This window comes from Salvelinus alpinus, chromosome 8 (assembly GCF_045679555.1).
Source record: "Salvelinus alpinus chromosome 8, SLU_Salpinus.1, whole genome shotgun sequence".
Taxonomy (NCBI): Eukaryota; Metazoa; Chordata; class Actinopteri; order Salmoniformes; family Salmonidae; genus Salvelinus; species Salvelinus alpinus.
In genome coordinates, this window is record NC_092093.1 from 22,363,720 (window position 1) to 22,384,202 (window position 20,483).

A 20,483-nucleotide genomic window follows, 5' to 3' on the forward strand; every position below is an offset into this window, starting at 1 on the left:
TCATCCTAAAAATCCTCATGAGGCCAAATATAACCAGCTGTCATTTGTATACAATCTGTAGTTCTCACAGCTAACATATACACTTGTGTGTGTATAAGGTAGTTGTGAAATTGTTAGGTTAGATTACTCCTTGGTTATTAGTGCATTGTCGGAACTAGAAGCACAAGCATTTAGCTACACTCACATTAACATCTGCTAACCATGTGTTTGTGACAAATAAAATTTGATAACAGTAGTCTTTGATTACTGACTTGTTTTACTTACTGTATTGCTTAGGCCTATATGGATGTCTTTGTGCTAAAATAATGTCTATATCATTGGTCAGTTGATGCTCTGAATAGCTCTCATGCAACCTTGTGTATGAATTTATATTATCCATCATGGGTTTTTCAGTCATGGGTGTATTTGATCAGTGAATAATTGTTCAACAAGTCACGGAAACCCACATTGTCTTTTATTTATGACCTCAAATACATTTGTTTTATCGAGCAATGCCAACTAGCAGTTAAAAAAAATGACAGTACACTTAACTTAAACATTAAATCATCATATAGCAAACCTATGGCATACAAGAATAACTCTCCTAAAATGTACATCTTTACAAAGTGTTTTCAAATCAAATGTTTAAAAAAATAATAAAAAATAATAAAAAGTGCAAGAGTCAATTCAATTTCAATGAAGGTTGACAATCCCCACCAGTGAAACATGAGAAACAAAATATACAATGAATAAAAGAAACATACTTCATATTTTTAAGTTGTTTTGGATACATTTACATTGATATGAACAGTAGGCCATGATATTGTGCATTCCAACTTTTCATTTATTATTTTGATAAGGAAAATATAATCAGTGCGTAAAACAAAACTACATTTTTTTGTAACATTCACAGTAAACAAATGAACCAAATTTTATCCAAAGTGTCCCGAAATTCATCAAGAAGCCAACCTTTTAATAAATAAACGTTATTATTCTAATTTACAAACTGGCTGTGGTGTTTCATAATAGCAATGTGTGGGGGTCAAGAATAGTTTTTTGTTGTTGTAAATAAATAAGACATAAGTTGGAGACATTGATGAGATCAAACATGAAACAAATTCTCAATAAGTGTGGATCCTCACTACTGAAACTGTAAAGTGACGTCCGAGTTAAAACAAAAAGTAAACTCAATGTATGTGACAATCTATCCTAACATTACATTATTGTGAATATTTTAATGAATCAGGATGATTGGATGATATTCAGGCATAACGTGTTTAGAAAGGGAGTGGGAGGGGTGGGGTGCTGATCAGTAGTGTGAAGGTGAGGGGTGTCCCATGAAGTAAACAAAAAAATCTGACCTGAAATTCTGTGAGGTTGAAGAGAAATGTACATCAAAACACAGTACTGCACTCATTCAACGCTCTCCTCCATGGTCCCTCTTAGAAACAACATTTTAAAATGAATAAGATAAAATAACATTTTAAGTTCTTCCTATTAAGATGCACTATGCCACTCAACCTACGTAGTGTATGCAGAAGACTAAAATATACTTATTACCATTTTCAGACACACAGATTCAAAATAAATAGATAACTCCTATCGCGGCTGCTTATTGAATATCAGCACACTTTTCTCTTGATTTTAAGATTTTTCTGTTTAAAGCATGATCCCCTTGTCATGACCAAGGCGTTTGAGCAGGTTGAGAAAACCCAATCATTATATTAAGACTGGTATAGGCTATCTACTGCTTTACATCACCACAGCCCAATGTAAAATATACTCAACCTAATGAACAGCAAGGTACTATGTGTGGAGGCTCCATGTTTAAAAAGGCACGTGGATCCTCTTTATATTATTGCTGATAAACTGTCCATACCTAGCCTATAATCCTGAGCTAATTGCAAATTCATTAAGCTGCTTGCACAGATTGTGTTAAATTGGTTGACACTGTATTATGCACAGTTAAAACAGTACCACTGACACCTAGTCACATAGGATCATCCCTCTGATAAGGGGTAAGCTCAGCTATAGAAAGTTAAATACGCTAAAACAACCTTTAAAAAGTAACTCAAACAAAAGTTGAAAACCTTGATTAGGTGGTTGTTAACTAAAATGACATGGTGTTCAAAAGAGCTAATTACAGCAACATAACTCAAATTCAGCCAGTGCCATTTCCTCATCAAGAGATGCTGGCAGACTGCAGCAGTGTACCAAATTACATTTTTGGGATGTCAGTATTTTTGTTGAAGGGGGAACGGTTAGAATTAATGGATAGTTATCTATTTCTTACCATTTATAACAGAAATTAGCAGAAATATCTGTACAGTATATGGAATACTCATTTCCAACATCTCTAAAAGATGGTCTGTATGCTTCCCTTTAAATTGTAAAGCCCATACACTCTGAGCCCCTTGCCACACTGTTGTACTCAGCAATATCATCCAGTTTGCTAAAATGATAACTTTGACCGTTTCATCGTTATTTTTCAACTTATCTAAAATAGATACGGAAGTCAATCTGCTTGACATGGAAGACTGTAAAGAAGTGCTGTGGCTGTGTAGTGCCTCTGTAGTACTAATATGTTCCTGTACATGTATGTTGCCATGACTACTCAAGTGCAGTATTTGGCATGTTGTTTTGTGATATGTTGAAATTTGACCATGTGACTTTGGCAAAGCTGCAGTATTGCATGTTGCGTGTGACGTTGTACCGGTGAATCAGGCAAAAATGCATATTGGAACTTTTTTGTCCTGAAGACTCTGGCAAAGCTAAAGACCTGTGTCGTGTGTAGTGTTGTGCGTACAGTAGTGTGTTGAATTTACCATGTAGTGTGTCATTCCTTGTCAACAAATCTCTAGCCGTTTAGTGTTATTTGTTGTCATGATGAGGCAGGCAAAGCTACAGACCTGCTTAAACTACATCTACTAGTATGTTCATATGGTGGTGTGTTGTGGGTGGTCATGGCAACTCAGGCGAAGCTACTGGAGCTGAGGCATTGGAACTTCTCTCTGAGTGACTGGACGATGTTGGGCTGGTTCTGCTGTGCCGGCTGCTCCGCCCAGAGGTACTCCTGTAGACGCTCCCGGTCCGTCAGCCCACAGGAGGACCTCGACGGGGTGCAGGGCAGACTCTGGGTCTGGGCTGGCCCTCTGGAGCCACCACCACCACCGTTGTTACGCTGCCCGGAGCAGTCCTGATCCCGCTCGCTCTCACCCTCAGAGCGGATCTCCACGTAATCGTCGTCATCGTCGTCTCCATTGTCCTTGAAGTTGGCTAGGTAGTTCTGGGTGGCTGTGAGCATGCTCAGCGCGGAGGCACGGTTCAGGACCACCACCTGCTGACCGTCTTGCAGGGTGAGGTCAGAGTGACCGTGACCGCAACTGGACCGCTCCGGGAGGCTGCTCTGCCGACCGGCCCGGCCCAGACTACTGGGACCATGGAGTCTCTCTGAGGAACTCTGGACCACAGCCGGGCTACGGTTGGACCCGGTAAGGTCATTCTCCTTCTCCTGCTGCCGGTCGCCCAGTGAGCAGATAGACTGGCAGCGGCTGGTAGGTGGTTTAGAGGAGGACGAGGAAGAGGAGGCGGAGTTAAAGGAGGTGTGTCGTTTAATAGAACTGTACACATGCTCCTCCTTCTCACTGGGGGCGGAGACACAAGAGCTCCACCGCTGGGTGGGTGAGGTCTCTGGGGAGGGAGGTAGGATCTTTAGGGTGGGTACGGAGCAGGCTGCTGTGAGCCTGCACTGGGGGGTGGAGGACCGTATCTCTGACACAAAGCTGGCCAGCTCCCCGTTGCTGTAGGTGGAGAGGAGCCAGTCATCCTCCAGCCCTAGGCCCAGGGAGGAGCAGGTCTCAGGCAGGGATGGGGAGGAGGCCAGCCCTGGGTGGGCATGGTGCGAGCCAGGAGGGCCCGGGCTGCTGGAGCCCTGACCTGGAGAGTCTTTAAACATCACCTGGTCATACAGCTGGGAGTACTCGGCTATCCTCGCACCTGAGAGAGAAAGAGAGAAAGAAAGAGACAGAGAGAGTGGGAGAAAGTGACCTTAATAAAATACACAGAATTCATGTTTAGTCCTTTCATTAACCAAACAAACACAGTCAGGTCCAACATTATTGGCACCGTTGATAAAGATGAGCAAAAAAGACAGTATAAAATTGGGAAATACATTATTTTATACAATTGCTCAGAAAAATGCATTTTGTTCAACAAGTAATAAAAACTATTCTAAAAATGATTGGCACCCCTGTTTTCAATACTCTAGCACCCTCCCCTTACGAGGATAACAACACTGAGCATTTTACAAAAATATTTTATGAGATTGGAAAACACATTGGGGACGATCTTAGACTATTCCTTCATTCAGAATATTTCCAGAATATCTGGCCTCTTCAATTCAAACCACAGGTTTTCCTGGCAGAGGCAACCGGGTTTTTGGCTAAAATGTCCTGGTACTAAAGTTCTTGATGCTGTAGACCTTAACAAGGGCACCAGGACCATTGGAAGCAAATGGCGACCTTGAATCCCATTAACAACCTGTGGTTTGAATTGAAGAGGGCAGTCCATAAGCTACCAAGCTTGCTAGGACAGAACAGATACAACTTCAATTAGCACTGTGGTGTGAAGTGAGAGGTGTCAAAGCCTTGGCCAAAGCCATGGCAGGAGAGTCTCACAGCCTACCCCACCCAAATCCAGAGGCCTTTGAAGCCCCCTCCCGCTGTTCAGAGACCATCCCCTGGCATTTTCTACAAGGATTCTGCCTCCAGAAAAAAGCTTCTCCAAAGTGGGTGTGACACCTACTCCCATTGCCTGCTGCACTGCTGCTTAGATTCCACCTGGCGATCTGTTCACCGTCTGCCCGTCTGGTACAGGTACCCTCGCCACACTACCCACTCTCTCCCGAGCTTTTGCTCGCCTCCAGCACACACGCACTGTTGGGGAGAGTGACTCTGAACTTACAATGGCTAGCCCCAAGCCGTTATATTGTTTTCTTGTGCTTTATGCTATTTGCCTTATGACTCCTGCATGCTTTGATGACTATGAACTTGCTTGTTTACCCAACCGTGGGACAGACTATGTTTATTCCCACACTCGGTACTCTGACTCTCTATTGATTACACAGACTCTTGGCCTCCCATCCTATTCTAACCACCACTTTGTATTCATGTTACCTGATGAAATTGCTGTACAATATGATCTTGTTGCCATCTAATGCACATTCAAATGTCATAAATCATCACTGCAGAGCTCTCCCTGTTCTCTGCCGTGCCCTGATTATATTACTGCTGATGATATCTGGAAATGTGCATGTACACCCTGGCCCATCTACTGTTGCTAGGCCCAATTCTGACTTGTGCTCTGATATCTGCTTCACTGATTTCTGCTCTCGTAAAAGCCTGGGTTTTCTGCACATTAACATTAGAAGCTTATTACCTAAAATGGATCAAGTGAAAGTGTGGGTTCACAGCTGCAATCCATATGTGTTGGTCATTACTGAGACGTGGTTAATTTTTGAACACTGATGTTAACCTTTCTGGTTATAACCTTTTTCGGCAAGACAAATCTCCCAAAGGTGGTAGAGTGGCAATCTTTACCAAGGAACACCTTCAGTGCTCGGTTGTCTCCACCAAGTCTGTCAACAAACAATTTGATTTGCTGGTTTTAAGCATTTAACTTTCGAATAGCTCTTTGTTGACTGTTGCTGGGTGTTATCGTCTTCCATCAGCACCGGCCTGTACCCTACCTGCCCTAAAGCTCTCTCCTGGCCCCTTACACTAAGTCTGAATTTGTCCTGCTAGGTTACCTAAACTGGGACATGCTTAAACCCCCTGACCAAGTCCTAAAGCAATGGGACTCCCTAAATCTTTCTCAGATTGTTACCAATCCCACAAGGTATGACTCCAAACACCCAGAAAAGGCTACTCTCCTTGATGTTATCCTCACAAATAATCCTGATAGGTATCAGTCTGGTGTTTTCTGTAATGACCTTAGTGATCACTGTTTTACAGCCTGTGTTCGTAATGGCTGCTCAGTGAAACAACCTGTCCTGATTTGTTATAGATGCTTGCTAAAAAACTTTCATGAGCAAGCCTTCCTTCATAACCTGGCCTCTGTAAAATCATATAGAACCAGCTTGAAGACGCTTGGACCTTCTTTTAAAATATTTTCAGTGGTGTTGTTAACAAACACGCCCCATAAAAAACAGGGTCAACCCCTGGTTCGACTGTGATCTTGCAGAGTTACTCCACCTCAAGAATTCCCTTTGGAGAAAGACTCGGCACACACATACTCAGGCTGATTGGCTCTCGTTCAGGCAAATAAGTGCATTCAGGCTTATCGCAAGGCCAAAGTTAGTTACTTTAAGGAGCAGTTCTCTCCATGGGTCTAACCCCAAGAAGTTCTGGAAAACGGTTAAAGACCTGGAGAATAAACCCTCCTTCTCACGGCTGTCCATGTCCCTTAATGTTGATGATGTGGTTGTTACTGACAAGGAGCACATGGCTGAGCTCTTTAATCACCACTTCATTAATTCAGGATTCCTATTTGACTCAGCCATGCCTCTTTGCCCGTTCAACATTTCCTCATCTCCCACCCCTTTCTAATGCGTCTAGCCCCAATGCTCCTCCCTCTTTTTCCCATGCCGCGCTACAAAGTTTCTCCCTGCAGTTGGTCACTGAGTCCGAGGTGCTAAAGGAGCTCCTTAAACTTGACCCCCAAAAAACATGGTTTTCTTCTTTAATGTTGCTGCCCCTATCATCGCCAAGCCCATCTCTGATCAAGCTGATCCTAACTGTTATAGGCCAATTTCTATTTTGCCCAGTTTATCAAAAGTGTTGGAAAAACTTGTCAATAATCAACTGACTGGCTTTCTTGATGTCTATAGTATTCTCTCTGGTATGAAATCTGGTTTCTGCTCAGGTTATGGATGTGTCCTTAAAGGTCCTCAATGATGTCACCATTACCCTTGATTCTAAGCAATGTTGTGCTGCTATTTTTATTGACTTGGCCAAAGCTTTTGATTACGGTAGACCATTCCATTCTTGTGTGCCGGCTAAGGAGTTTTGGTGTCTCTGAGGGGTCTAAGGCCTGGTTTGCTAACGACCTCTCTCAGAGTGCAGTGTAAAAAGTCAGAATATCTGCTGTCTCAGCCACTGCCTGTCACCAAGGGAGTACCCCATGCTCCTAGGCCCCATGCTCTTCTCAATTTACATTAACAACATAGCTCAGGCAGTAGGAAGCTCTCTCATCCATTTATATGAAGATGATACAGTCTTATATTCAGCTGGCCCCTCCCTGGATTTTGTGTTAAACGCTCTACAACAAAACTTTCTTATTGTCCAACTAGCTTTCTCTGGTAAGTGTCCAACTAGGTTTCTCTTTGGTAAGAAGAATGCCCCTCTTGACACAGGTGTGATTACTACCTCTGAGACTTTAGAGCAGGGGTGGTCAATTTTTTGGGCTCGAGGGCCATATCGGGATTTTGAAATTCAATGGAGGGATGCATTTTTTTGGTGACCAATTGTTTGTTAAAATCAATTTGCAGAGGCTTCCGGAGTGGCGCAGCAGTCTAAGGCACTGCATCGCAGTGCTTGAGGCGTTACTACAGACCCGGGTTCGATCCCAGCCACAGCTGGCCGTGATTGGGAGACCCATGAGGCGGGGCACAATTGGCCCAGCGTTGTCCGGGTTAGGAGAGGGTTTGGCAGGCCGAGATTTCCTCGCGCTCTAGCGACTCCTGTGGCGGGCCGGGCGCATGCATGCTGACACTGTCGCCAGGTGTACGGTGTTTCCTCCGACACATTGGTGCGGCTGGCTTCCGGATTAAGCAGGCATTGTGTCAAGAAGCAGTGCGGCTTGGCTGGGTCATGTTTCGGGGGACGTACGGCTCTCAATCTTTGCCTCTCCCAAGTCCATACGGGAGTTGCAGTGATGGGACAAGACTAACTACCTGCGGGCCATACTTTGCCTCACCTTGGTTTAGAGCTCGAGGTATTCACCTCATAAAAGTACTCGGGAGTATGGCTAGACAGTACTGTCCTTCTCTCAGCACATATCAAAGCTGCAGGCTGAAGTTAAATCTAGACTTGGTTTCCTCTATCGTAATCACTCCTCTTTCACCCCAGCTAACCCTGATTCAGATTACCATTTTACCCATGCTAGATTGCATAATTTATAGATCGGCAGGTAAGGGTGCTCTCGAGCGGCTAGATGTTCTTTACCATTCGGCCATCAGATTTTCCACCAATGCTCCTTATAGGACACATCACTATACTCCTCTGTAAACTGGTCATCTCTGTATACCCGTCGCAAGACCCACTGGTTGAAACTTATTTATAAAACCCTCTTAGGCCTCACTCCCCCCTATCTGAGATACCTACTGCAGCCCTCATCCTTCACATACAACACCCGTTCTGCCAGTCACATTCTGTTGAAGGTCCCCAAAGCGCACACATCCCTGGGTCGCTCCTCTTTTCAGTTCGCTGCAGCTAGCGACTGGAATGAGCTGCAATACACACTCAAACTGGACAGTTTAATCTCCATCTCTTCATTCAAAGACTCAATCATGGACACTCTTACTGACAGTTGTGGCTGCTTCGCGTGATGTATTGTTGTCTCTACCTTCTTGCCCTTTGTGCTGTTGTCTATGCCCAATAATGTTTGTACCATGTTGTGTTGCTACCAAGTTGTTGCCATGTTGTGTTGCTACCATGCTGTGTTGTCATGTGTTGCTGCCATGCTATGTTGTCGTCTTAGGTCTCTCATTATGTAGTGTTGTAGTGTCTCTCTTGTCGTGATGTTTGTTTTGTCCTATATTTTATTTATATTTCAATTTTTTAATCCCAGCCCCCGTCCCCGCAGGACGCCTTTTGGTAAGCTGTCATTGTAAATAAGAATTTGTTCTTAACTGACTTACCTAGTTAAATCAAGGTTAAAAATATATTAAAAATTTAAATAATAATAATAAATATCAAGGATCTGGAAATATTCTGTATGGAACAATGGTCTAAGATCCCTCCCAATGTGTTCTTCAATCTCATAAAAAAACGGTGTAGAAAATGTCCGTGTCATTATCTTGGCGAGGGTATGGAGTACTGGAAACAGGCTGCCAATCCTTTACACCACTATCTTTTTTTACATTGTTTTTATTACTTGTTAAACAAAATCTATTTCTCTGAGCAATTGTTAGTATAAAATAATGTATTTTTTATTTACATTTTGCATGCAATATAGCTCAGTATTTGTATTAATTATATATAGTCTTTTTTGCTCATCTTTATCAAGGGTGCCAATAATTATTGACCTGACTGTAGTTAGATGTACATATCATGACTATATAAGCAACTACTGATTGTGTTTGTTACCTATGGCAGCGCCGCCTTGCTTCTTATCCTCCAAAATGGCTGCCAGGTCTTTCTGCTTCTTCTCCAGGTCTTTCTGCTGCTTCTTCTCCTCCCTGTTGCGTCCTCCTGACCCCATGTCGCCGGGGTCCATGCTCTTCATGCGGAGCAGCTGGTTGGCCTTCTTGATCTTCTGGCTGTATTGGCGAGCCATCAAGAACACACGGTTCTTGGTCTTGTCCATGAGCTCCTGGGAGAAGCTGTCCACTGAGTCCCCCGGAAGGAGAGAAGAGGAGGCCAGGGGGGAGTCCAGACCCCCCAGCCCAGCCAGCTCTCCAGGGAACAGGCTGTGGAGGTCCCTGATGGAGGGGTCCCTTTGGCTGGGGTCCCGTTGGGGCAGATCCCCCAGCTCATCATCATCCTCCAGACGGAAGCTGCCACTGCTGAGGCGGGCCAGTCTGTTACGGATGGTCTTGACTGTCCCGGAGGAGGCAGGGTCTGGGAAGGCAGGGAGGGGGAGGGACGGGGGAGTGAGGGGAGAGGGGGAGGGGTAATGATCTTCATCTTCAAAGGTAGCCTCTCTGAGCAGCTCTGGGAAGTTGAGGATGGGGATGGGGATGGTGAATTGGTGAGTGGGGGACACAGTGGGGGGGTTGGGATTGCGGGCTGGGGGGCTCTTGGTAGGGGAGCTGTGTTTTTGGGAGCTGTTCTTTTTGGGGCTGCTCTTGACCGACGAGGTCTTGGGGGCCTCACTGGCACTCACGGGAAATGCGGCGGGAAGGCGGTCCGCTTTCTTCTCGTTCTTCTTGATGTAGTTTTCCAAATCGTTCCAGATCTCGTCCACCTGCTCCGACATCTGGTCACCGGTGTGGGAACGTTGGGAGAACGTTTCCGAGGCGGATGAGGAGTAGTAGTCCGGTTCGGAGGTGCCGTGGACTGGATGGGAGTTATCCTCTGTCCTCTCGTCCTCCCCAAAATGTAGGCTCTCCTCAGACACGAAGCCCCCCAGGCTCTCACAGCCCATCAGGTCAGGCTCAGAGGCAGACGGCAACAGACTGTCCCTCTCCTGTACAGGTCTGTCCCCATCCCTGTCAACCTTGGCTGGGGGCGGCCTAAAGCAGATAGTATCATAGATGTTCTCCTCCTCCACGATCTTCAGGGCACACGTCCCAAATGGCACCCCCTCCTGGACAGTGGATGAGTGGTTACTGTCAGACAAGCAGTCTGGCTCCATGAGAGGCTCTGTAATACTCCCAGTGACCCCTGAGTTTAGAGCCCCAGGGCACTGTGTGTCTCTAGGGGCCTCTCTTTGGGCCCCACGACCCTCCTGCTCCCTCCTGATCAGCCCCATGCTCTTCAGGTCCTCATAGCTGATGTTGTCGTAAATGTTCTCTATGTCGTCTATTGTCAGCTGCTCGGCCGACGACGATCCCGAGATGTCGTTGCTGGATGATTCGGCATGGGTCATCCCTTCCTGGTCATCATCCTGACCAGGGGGGCTCTGTCGGCCGCCAGTCTGTCGGCCGCCAGTCTGTTTCTCCCCCACGCTGCTGGCTCTCCGCAGCACTCTGCTGTCCCCGGTGGATGGAGGGTCTATCTGCACCGTGGGAACCTGCTCCATGTGCCAGCTGCAGGGTCGTCCCTGGGTCTTGCTGGGAGACGACGTGACCTCTAACCTAACAGGAAGTGGTTCTGGTTCTTGCCCGCCAGGTTCGGTGGGGACAAACATCTGGTAGATGTCCTCTTCCTCCTCGTCGGGGTTCATGGTGCGCTGACGCGTAGGGAACATGGCTCTGCGGACACGGTGGTCCGCCCAGATGTTCCCCACCGTCTGGGGGTCACCCCCTGGGACCAGCATGGAGGGGACATGGGTGTCCGGAGGTTCCTCTATCACACGGGGCGTCCTGAGGAGAGGAGGGTGGTGACCTCCCTGAAGAGATTTGTTAGCCCTCTGGAGAGAAGGAGAGATGGAGGGAGGGTAAATTACATTATTTTGTAAATGTGCAAATGTAGATGTACTAGCGATAACTTTATTACATTTGCGTTAAGTCCTGTACACAACTATTCCTACTAGTCATTCACATCACACTGTTAGGGTCAGTCACCTGTAGGTCTGAGGCGCTCATGTTGAAGGTCTTCCATTGGTCGATGCTGCTGTCCATAGACGCCTGTTGGTTCAACTTCTTCCTGCTAGACTTCTCTGGGACTCGCAGCCTCTTTCCCCCACCCTGCACACAGTTAGAAAATTGTGTAATTAACATGCCTTTACCTATCTAATCCCTTCTTACCTGCAAATAGGCTAGAGCAAGGGGCTAAGGATCAAAATCAAATCAGGCAAATCTGATAAACTTGAATGAGGAGAAAGTTGTTCAAAGGTCAAACTGATGCATTGTGGGTAGGTAGGAGAGACTCACCAGGCCACTGTCGTCCTCATCGTCGGCATCCTGCTGGTGTGGCTCCTCCCCGTCCTCCCTGTCGCTATGGTCAAAATGGTCGCCAGGGTCCAGGGACTCCTGTGATTGGTTGACCAGGCTGCGGCTACGACCAATAGTGCCCAGAGCCAGCTGGGACACGGGGGAGAGCAGGGTGGCACCCAGACTCGTCCGCTACAGAGAGAGGGTGATAAGCCAGAGAGTGTTAAATGTGTGCGTGATTGAAGAGTGTAGCAACCGTTGCAAATAACACCTAAACTATCTGAAAATGTTACTCTATTATGGGGATATAATCATAGAATTAGGAATGATAATACTAAAATGGACATGAACCTTCTTATGACAGTATAAAAGTTCAGCCATTTTGGTCAGGGAGCTGGTCAGCCATGGTCAGCCAGTGCTGTGATAAGATATAGCGTAAAACAATGAATTTGAAGATTATCTGCACTGTATGTTTGCTAGCAAGCTAGCCAGCCAGTTTAAGTTGAATGATTCCATAAATGTTTCAAATTAACTGCCAATATGCCAACATTCCATACAAACAACGCAGTCAATCCACAGCCATTCACTGGCTGAAAGCTGTTGATGATAGGACTTAGACAAGTTGTAAATCCAAAAAACAGCTTTCCATAAAAACACACATTTACAGTCTGTTTACATATATTTTAGAGACTATTTATACATAAATGTATATAAAACCAGTATAAACTATTTATAATTATACGACAATATTTTAGGTTTACAATAATTGTGTTACACAGTTACTGATATCACATGCTGAACACACCGCTTGTGTCGCGTTGCTAAATACATTTACATGTTATTCAATCATTGCATCCAAACTGCTCTCCAGCGTCTGCGTAGCCAGGCGCTAAAATAGAACTTGGTTCTATTTGTGATGCGCTGCAAGTCCCGCCTCTCCCATCTCCTCATTGGTTTTTAGGAGTATACTGTATACCCACGTGGGTGATTGTAAGATGAACTGAGGTCCACAGTCCAGTTGGGGGTGGTAATGCACCTTAAATTTGGTTGCCAACCACCATATAAAGTCCAAAGAAGAACAAGAACAAGAAGACGAAGAAGACTGGAGGAGGAGAGGATAACTCGGTTTACCCTTTTATCTGTGGATTCATTGTCGGAGTAAAATAACCTTGTGCATTTCAGGTTAAATAACAACAGTGTTTATATCCCAGGACAAATTAGCTAACAACAGCAAGTTAATACAGTTAATAAATTAATATAGTTGGTTCAGAGTTTGTTTTGATATTTCAACATGCATGTCCTGATCGCGTCTGATATGGATGGACAAAATCAACAGCCGGTCTAGACAGCATGTTAAGACAAGAATTTCTCCTTGACCACAATGGCACCCATTATCATACCATTCTGGAACTTTTGATTGTTCATGACATAGCCCCTCTATTCATTTAATAGGATCTATATGGATATAACACTGTTTCTTTGTGTAACTGTAGCATCGTGTCACCATCCATAAATTACTAATGTGGGTTTAAGCTGACCTTTGAGCCATCTTCCTTGACACCATGTTTAGCGTTCTTCAGTAACTTGGACAGAGGCTCTGAGGAGAGACAGACAGGACATGTCACATAGTCAGAGAAACTGGCCCAGTCCATTGGCATCAGCACTGATCATTTACAGTACCTTGTTCCTGTCCCTCCTGTTTCTCACCTGACTTCCTGCGGACCCGTCGAGTGGTGGAGCCCTCCTTGGTGTGGGGGCTCCTCTTGTCCCCGTCAGGACTGTAGTGGAACCCTGGGTGGTCTGGAGAGGACAGAGGAGAGAGGGAATGTTATCAAGCACCCAAATAAACTCCAACAAACTTAATGATCTGACAATAGTCACAAGAGGCTTCAACCAATATCAAATGGATACTTACGCATAACATCCATCTCCAAAATGGCCTGCTTGGCCTGAAAAACAGATGAAAAAAACACTAAAGTGAGCGCCATATTACAGAATTCAGCAAGCCTATAATTGAAGTTGAAGATATGGGGGTACCAGACACTAGATGGCACCAGACAGTAGTCTTTTCCAACAGAAGCGGACTACTTTACAAGCATCAAGTTTAACAAGAGATCCCTTTCATGTAATTACTATGAACCCTCTCAAGGATTTCCCCCAGACAAAAGCATCATTTTCCATTTTAACCAGAGCCAAAGAGAGGTGGAGAGAAGAAAGAGAGAAAAAAATGGAGAGAGAGAGAAAGTGAAAGAGAGAGGAGGAGAGGAAGACCGAGCGAGAGGGGTGATCGAAAATGAAAGAGGGAGAGTGAGACCATTCCACCTCCTCCCACTCAAGGTTGTGTTAATGTCCTTAGTGAGGACACACATTGTTTGCTCCGTGTCTCACCTTGGCTGGGATTTTAGCCGGGTGGTTTTCAAGTATGAGTCTCTTCAGGTGTAGGATCCACATGCGTTTGTCCTGCTGAGACTTGGCCTGGGGGCGGAACACAGCACAACAGAGAGGATAAAAGGAGAGAGACATTAAACTAGACTTTAAATTTTGAATCCTTAGTTGCGACATTCATTTTGGTACTTATAAATTAATGATATATATCCATTTATTCTTGAAGAATATAACTTCTAAATGCCTCATAAGCTTAGTTCAACAGTCGGACCCCATTAGAACACAATATATAAGCTTGTTTTATTTCAATGTTTGTAAACAACAAATGTAAACAAAACACTGTATAGCCTCCAAACATGGTTAAAACTATTAATTTGATATAATGGATGGTCAGTCCTTGCATACATAGCTCTATGAATTTGAGAGTGGTTACATTTCTCCAGGCCCATCCCTTAGCTTTTTAGCAAAACAGGAGCGGGGAGAAATTGTTTCAATTAAGGATTCTAGCTTTAAACGAAGTATAAGATGACCATGACAAACCCATAACAACAATGGGATATGCCCTTCCACTCTTTTATGTGTTGTTACATAAAACAGATTATGGTGGTGTTTGAAGTCCCTTCCAAAACACTTATGTTGAGAAACAACAAGCCCTTCTCATTCAACATGTCTGGGCACGTAGGAGGGGTGGGCTTGGCAAAGCTTGGTGGGATAGCACAGGCTACTTTTACTCTATGCTGTAAAATCGACTGTTGAATATGCTGTAATTTTGGTTTGTGGGGTGTAGTTTCACTTTACCAGTACGGTGTGCTGTAGTTTGGGGTTCTTGTAGTGGAACACACTGAAGCTGAGTGGCTCCTTCGGAATGATTTCCACCAACATCAGGTTACAACACTATAATGACGGAGACATGGTTAGTATTATGGTTAGTCTCACTTTGGGTTAGAAGTATAAAGACTGCTACACCTTAGGAAGTTTTGGGAGGTATTTTCTGTCAAATATTTTAGCATTAGTGTTGTGACTGACTAGGATGTGGGCTTTGTAGGTGAACGCCTCCTCGCGTTTCTTGGTGACCAGCAGCAGTTTGTCGAACAGAAAGAGTGTGCGCTCGTTCTTGGCCCGCTGCAGACGGAATGTTCCCTCCAGAACCAGCTCACCGTAGCCAATCAGATCAGGCCCCTTCCAGTTGGTCAGCAGACTCTGGATCTCCTGAGAGAGGGGGAGGGAAGAGAGGGAGGAGGAAGAGGAGAGGGAGTGAGGGAGAGGAGTGAGTGAGGGAGAGGAGTGAGTGAGTGAGGGAGAGGAGTGAGTGAGGGAGAGGAGTGAGTGAGTGAGTGAGTGAGTGAGTGAGTGAGTGAGTGAGTGAGTGAGTGAGTGAGTGAGTGAGTGAGTGAGTGAGTGAGTGAGTGAGTGAGTGAGTGAGTGAGTGAGTGAGTAGGACAGGGGGAAGAGTATGTGAGAGGGCGAGGGAAAGAGAGAGAGCAAGAGAGCGGAGGAGGAGAGGTGGGAGAGTGGGAAAGAGAGAGAGGAATAGGATGAGAATGAGTTAAGAGAAACAGGTGAGAGAACAAGAGAAGAACAGGAAAGGACATGAGAAGGAGGAGAAGAGAGGAAGAAAAGAACAGAGGAAGGAGAGGAGCGAGACAAAAAAGGACAGAGAGAATTAGACAGGTCAGCTAAGCACTCTTCCTCAGATCCTAAGTAAATACTTCCACACACATTCCTTCACTCATCTGATCATCCTCCTCCCCACTGAATAAAGCTACTTTCTCTTTTATCTGCCGGCTGTGTTATGCAAGGCCATCATTAGCCCTGGAAAACAATGTCTTGCATAACCTAGCGGAGACAGACGGAGTCTACGTCCCAAATGGAACACTATTCCCTATATAGTGCACTACTTTTGACCAGGGCCCATAGGGCTTTAATAAAAAGTAGTTTACTATGTAGGGAATAGCATGCCATTCGGGAAGCAGCCTAGACTGGTGAAAGCTAGGGAAACAATGGTAGGATATGTGGACAGCCACTAATGTCAGTCTAATTCAAACCATTAAGATGCAGACTATTCCAAATGTAATTTGTTGGAGCAGAATAAATGTGTGTGTTGACCAACTTATAACATGACAGGTGTGTGTGTGTGTGTTCGCCAACTTGTAACATGGCAGGTGTGTGTGTGTTTGTACCTGCTCTACATAAATCTATTGCCATGACCAGACTATAGTAAAAATCCTGACTGCATATGCAGGTATGTGTGAGAATGTGTGCATGTGTATATGTGTGTGAGCATGTTCATTTGCAAGTGTAATCTTACCTGCAGCCTGACGGCGTGTTCGTGTTTCCTCTTCATGTCGTTGATGTGCCAGGCCACTCTCTGCATGGTGTCTATGGCCTCCTGCACCACCTCATATGTCTCTGTGTCCTTCTCCAGGTGGTTGGCTATCTCCTACAGGGGACAGAAAACACACCCAGTGTTAGAGTGGGTAATGTACACGGATAGCTGTACGTTAGACTGGGTACCATCTGTTTCTGCAGTAGCCAGCTATGTTGGCCCGGTATTTCTTGGCAGTAGGGTTAGCTTGTTCAAAAATAGACTGGTGGCTAACTTTACATACAGTATATTACCGTACACACAGTTCTTTGTGGTCTGAGTGTTAGCCTTATGTGGGGTTTTGCTAGTGTGATGTAGGTGTCAGTGTGTGTGTGTGTGTGTGTGTGTGTGTGTGTGTGTGTGTGTGTGTGTGTGTGTGTGTGTGTGTGTGTGTGTGTGTGTGTGTGTGTGTGTGTGTGTGTGTGTGTGTGTGTGTGTGTGTGTGTGTGTGCTTAGGTGTATTACTGACGTGCAGCAGTAGGTGGTACTTGAGGATCCTCTGCACTGGCTTGAGCAGGTAGGAGCCCAGAGGCAGGGAGTGTCTCAGAGATTCCTGACGCTCCCGGAAAAACTTAGCCAACACCTTATTCCTCATACACTCAGTCAACACAGCCACTGACCTGCAGAGAGAGAGATGGAGGGAGAGAAGGAAAAATAAAATATGATATAAATCCTAGGAAACAATGACAGATATTGTAGCCCAATTAAAATACAGAATGACAGATCCCACAGACACAGTCCTGTCTAAGGGAACAGTGCAAGGTCATGTAAAGGCCCATTTAAGGTCAGAGTGTTTGTAAGTAGATGGATTGTGTTGAGGTACAGATCTAGGGAAGGGTACCAAAAAACTTCTGCAGCATTGAAGGTCCCCAAGAACAGAGTGGCCTTAATCATTCTTAAAATGGAAGACGTTTGGAAAAACCAAGACTCTTCCTAGAGCCGGCCAAACTGAGCAATCGGGGGAGAAGGGCCTTGGTCAGGTAGGTGACCAAGAATCAGGCATTTATGGTAGTGGCCAGACGGAAGCCACTCCTCAGTAAAAAGGCACATGACAGCCCGTTTGGAGTATGTCAAAAGGCACCTAAAGGACTCTCAGACCATGAGAAACAAGATTCTCTGGTCTGATGAAACCAATATTGAAACCTGGCACCATCCCTACGGCGAAGCATGGTGGTGGCAGCATCATGCTGTGGGGATGTTTTTCAGCGGCAGGGACTGGGAGACTAGTCAGGATCGAGGGAAAGATGAACGATGTACAGAGAGATCCTTGATGAAAACCTGCTCCAGAGCGCTCCGGACCTCCAATTGGGCCGAAGGTTCACCTTCCAACAGGACAATAAATCTAAGCACACAGCTAAGACCACGCAGGAGTGGCTTCAGGACAAGTCTCAATGTCCTTGAGTGGCCCAGCCAGAGCACAGACCTGAACATGATCGAACATCTCTGGGGGGACCTGACAATAGCTGTGCAGAGACACTCCCCATCCAACCTGACAGAGCTTGAGAGGATCTGCAGAGAAGAATGGGATAAACTCTCCAAATACAGGTGTGCTAAGCTTGTAGCATCATACCCAAGAGACTCGAGGCTGTAATCACTGCCAAATGTGCTTCAACAAAGAACTGAGTAAAGGGTGTGAATACTTACGTAAATGTGTTTCTTTTCTTTCATAAATTTGCAAAAATGTAAAAATACTTTTTATGGGGTATTGTGTGTAGATTGATGAGGGGGGAAAACGATTTCCTCCATTTTAGAATAAGGCTGTAATGTAACAAAATATGGGAAAAGTCAAGGGGTCTAGGGCCTCCCGAGTGGCGCAGTGGTCTAAGGCTGTGCCACTAGAGATTCTGGGTTCGAGTCCAGGCTCTGTCGCAGCTGGCCGTGACCGGGAAACCCATGGGGCGGCTCACCATTGGCCCAGTGTCGGCCGGGTTAGGGGAGGGTTTGGCAGGGATGTCCTTGTCCCATCGCGCACTAGCGACTCCTGTGGCAGGCCAGGTGCAATGCACGCTGACACGGTCACCAGGTGTACGGTGTTTCCTCTGACACAATGGTGCGGCTGGCTTCCGGGTTAAGTGGACATTGTGTCTAGAAGCAGTACGGCTCGGTTGGGTTGTGTTTCGGAAGACGCACGGCTCTCGACCTTCGTCTCTCCCGAGTCCGTACAGGAGTTGCAGCGATAAGACAAGACTGTAACTACCAATTGGATACCATGAAATCAGGGAGAAAAAGGGCTAAAAAAAATAAATGAAAAAAGTAAAGAGGTCTGAATGCTTTCCGAATGCACTGTATGTGTGTGTGTGTGTGTGTGTATGTGTGTGTGTGTGTCAACCACCCCCTCACACAGCTGGTGACCCTAGCTAACGACTGGTGACCAGACTGACACACACACACAATTACAGTAGGAACCGAGGCTGTAGATGTATCTCCGTCATTCTGAGCTCTCAGGTTGGGTTTCACAGAGATAACAATGTGAGGCCTGTGGAGAGCTGCACTAGAATGTGGACACACACGCTATATTTAACTACTTAAATAATCACCATCAACTACTAAATAATCACTTGTCAGTAGTAGCATGTAAAGTGTGTGTTTCATTACAATGCTAAAACAACACGTCGCAGCCAATGGTGTACGGCTTGTAATGTGTCACAACCATTGTGAAACGCACTGCTCTCATTAGGCTTCATTGTGAAGAATTGTCTCACATTTTCGGCCCCAAGACACACCACATGCACACACGCACATGGTTTCCTAGGACAAGACGTCGTTCACACAAGGTGAAATAAAACATTAAAGCCAGCCACTGAGTATGATAAGGTGGCGGATATAATACCCATCTGTCCGAATAGGGGCTGTAACTCTATCAACAGGCTCCCTTTCAAATAAATAACTAAATAGAGAGGGAGATAGACTCCTGTTGGATTGGGATGTATATCAGGGCTACCCAGAGAGAGAGGCTGGGGCATTAACTGGCAGTGAGGCAGACAGACTCCTGTTGGGTTGGGATGTATATCAGGGCTACCCAGAGAGAGACCCTGGGGTACTGTAGCTCTATAAAGACAGTACAAAGATATACGACACTCTGGGAATCAAGAACTTGAAGGTGAGATTCACCTGTATGCAAATCCAGATCACAAGGAGGAAGATTATACGTCTATATATGTTCATACTACACAGACTGTCAAACACGCACCAGAGGAGATTGGTGGGAAGAGCTATAGGACAACGGGCTCATTGTAATGGATGGAATGGAATGAATAGAATGGAGTCATATGGAATGGAGTTTCCATATGTTTGATACCATTCCATGTATTTCATTACAGCCATTACAAATGAGCCTGTCCTCCTATAGCCCCTACCACCAGCATCCTCTGACACACACAATGAGTGTGGCAGACTACACGGAGTATACAAAACATAAAGACCTGCTCTTTCCATGACAGACTGACCAGGTTAATCCAGGTGAAAGCTGTGATCCCTTATTGATGTCACTTGTTAAATTCACTTCAATCAGTGTAGATGAAGGGGAGGATACGGGTTAAAGAAGGATTTCTAAACCTTGAGACAAGACATGGACTGTGCATGTGTGCCATTCAAAGGGTGAATGGGCAAGACAAAATATTTAAGTTCCTTTGAACGGGGTATGGATATGAGTGCCAGACGCACCGGTTTGAGTCAAGAACTGCAACACTGCTGGGTTTTTCACACTCAACAGTTTCCTGTGTGTATCAAGAATGGTTCTCCACCCAAAGGACATCCAGCCAACTTGACACAACTGTGGGAAGCATTGTCAATATGGGCCAGCATCCCTGTGGAACACTTGACACCTTGTAGTTCATGCCCCAACGAATTGAGGCTGTTCTGAAGGAAAAAGGGTGTGCAACTCAATATTAGGAAGGTGTTCCTAATTTTTTGTACACAGTTTTACATGTAGATAACTTTGTTAGAAAGAATACTATATTTCCCTTGACAGAGTGATGCACAATGTAAAAAATTGCTCAA

General features: G+C 45.4%; 1 protein-coding gene across 2 annotated transcripts in view; it reads right to left on the reverse strand.

The window, feature by feature from the left end:
• Positions 1 to 432: 432 nt before the first annotated feature.
• LOC139582729 (pleckstrin homology domain-containing family G member 1) overlaps positions 433 to 20,483 on the reverse strand; it is an 84,558-nt gene continuing 64,507 nt past the window's right edge. For both annotated transcript variants that reach the window (XM_071413005.1, XM_071413004.1), the window contains exons 6-17: positions 16,954 to 17,104; positions 16,428 to 16,559; positions 15,146 to 15,328; positions 14,918 to 15,013; positions 14,123 to 14,209; positions 13,650 to 13,683; positions 13,442 to 13,534; positions 13,273 to 13,331; positions 11,735 to 11,926; positions 11,426 to 11,548; positions 9,345 to 11,271; positions 433 to 3,975 (exon numbers count right to left, since the gene is read on the reverse strand). In XM_071413005.1, coding sequence (XP_071269106.1) covers positions 2,951 to 3,975; positions 9,345 to 11,271; positions 11,426 to 11,548; positions 11,735 to 11,926; positions 13,273 to 13,331; positions 13,442 to 13,534; positions 13,650 to 13,683; positions 14,123 to 14,209; positions 14,918 to 15,013; positions 15,146 to 15,328; positions 16,428 to 16,559; positions 16,954 to 17,104 — 4,102 coding nt within the window. In that variant the 3' untranslated portion in view covers positions 433 to 2,950. The remainder of the gene's footprint in view (positions 3,976 to 9,344; positions 11,272 to 11,425; positions 11,549 to 11,734; positions 11,927 to 13,272; positions 13,332 to 13,441; positions 13,535 to 13,649; positions 13,684 to 14,122; positions 14,210 to 14,917; positions 15,014 to 15,145; positions 15,329 to 16,427; positions 16,560 to 16,953; positions 17,105 to 20,483) is intronic.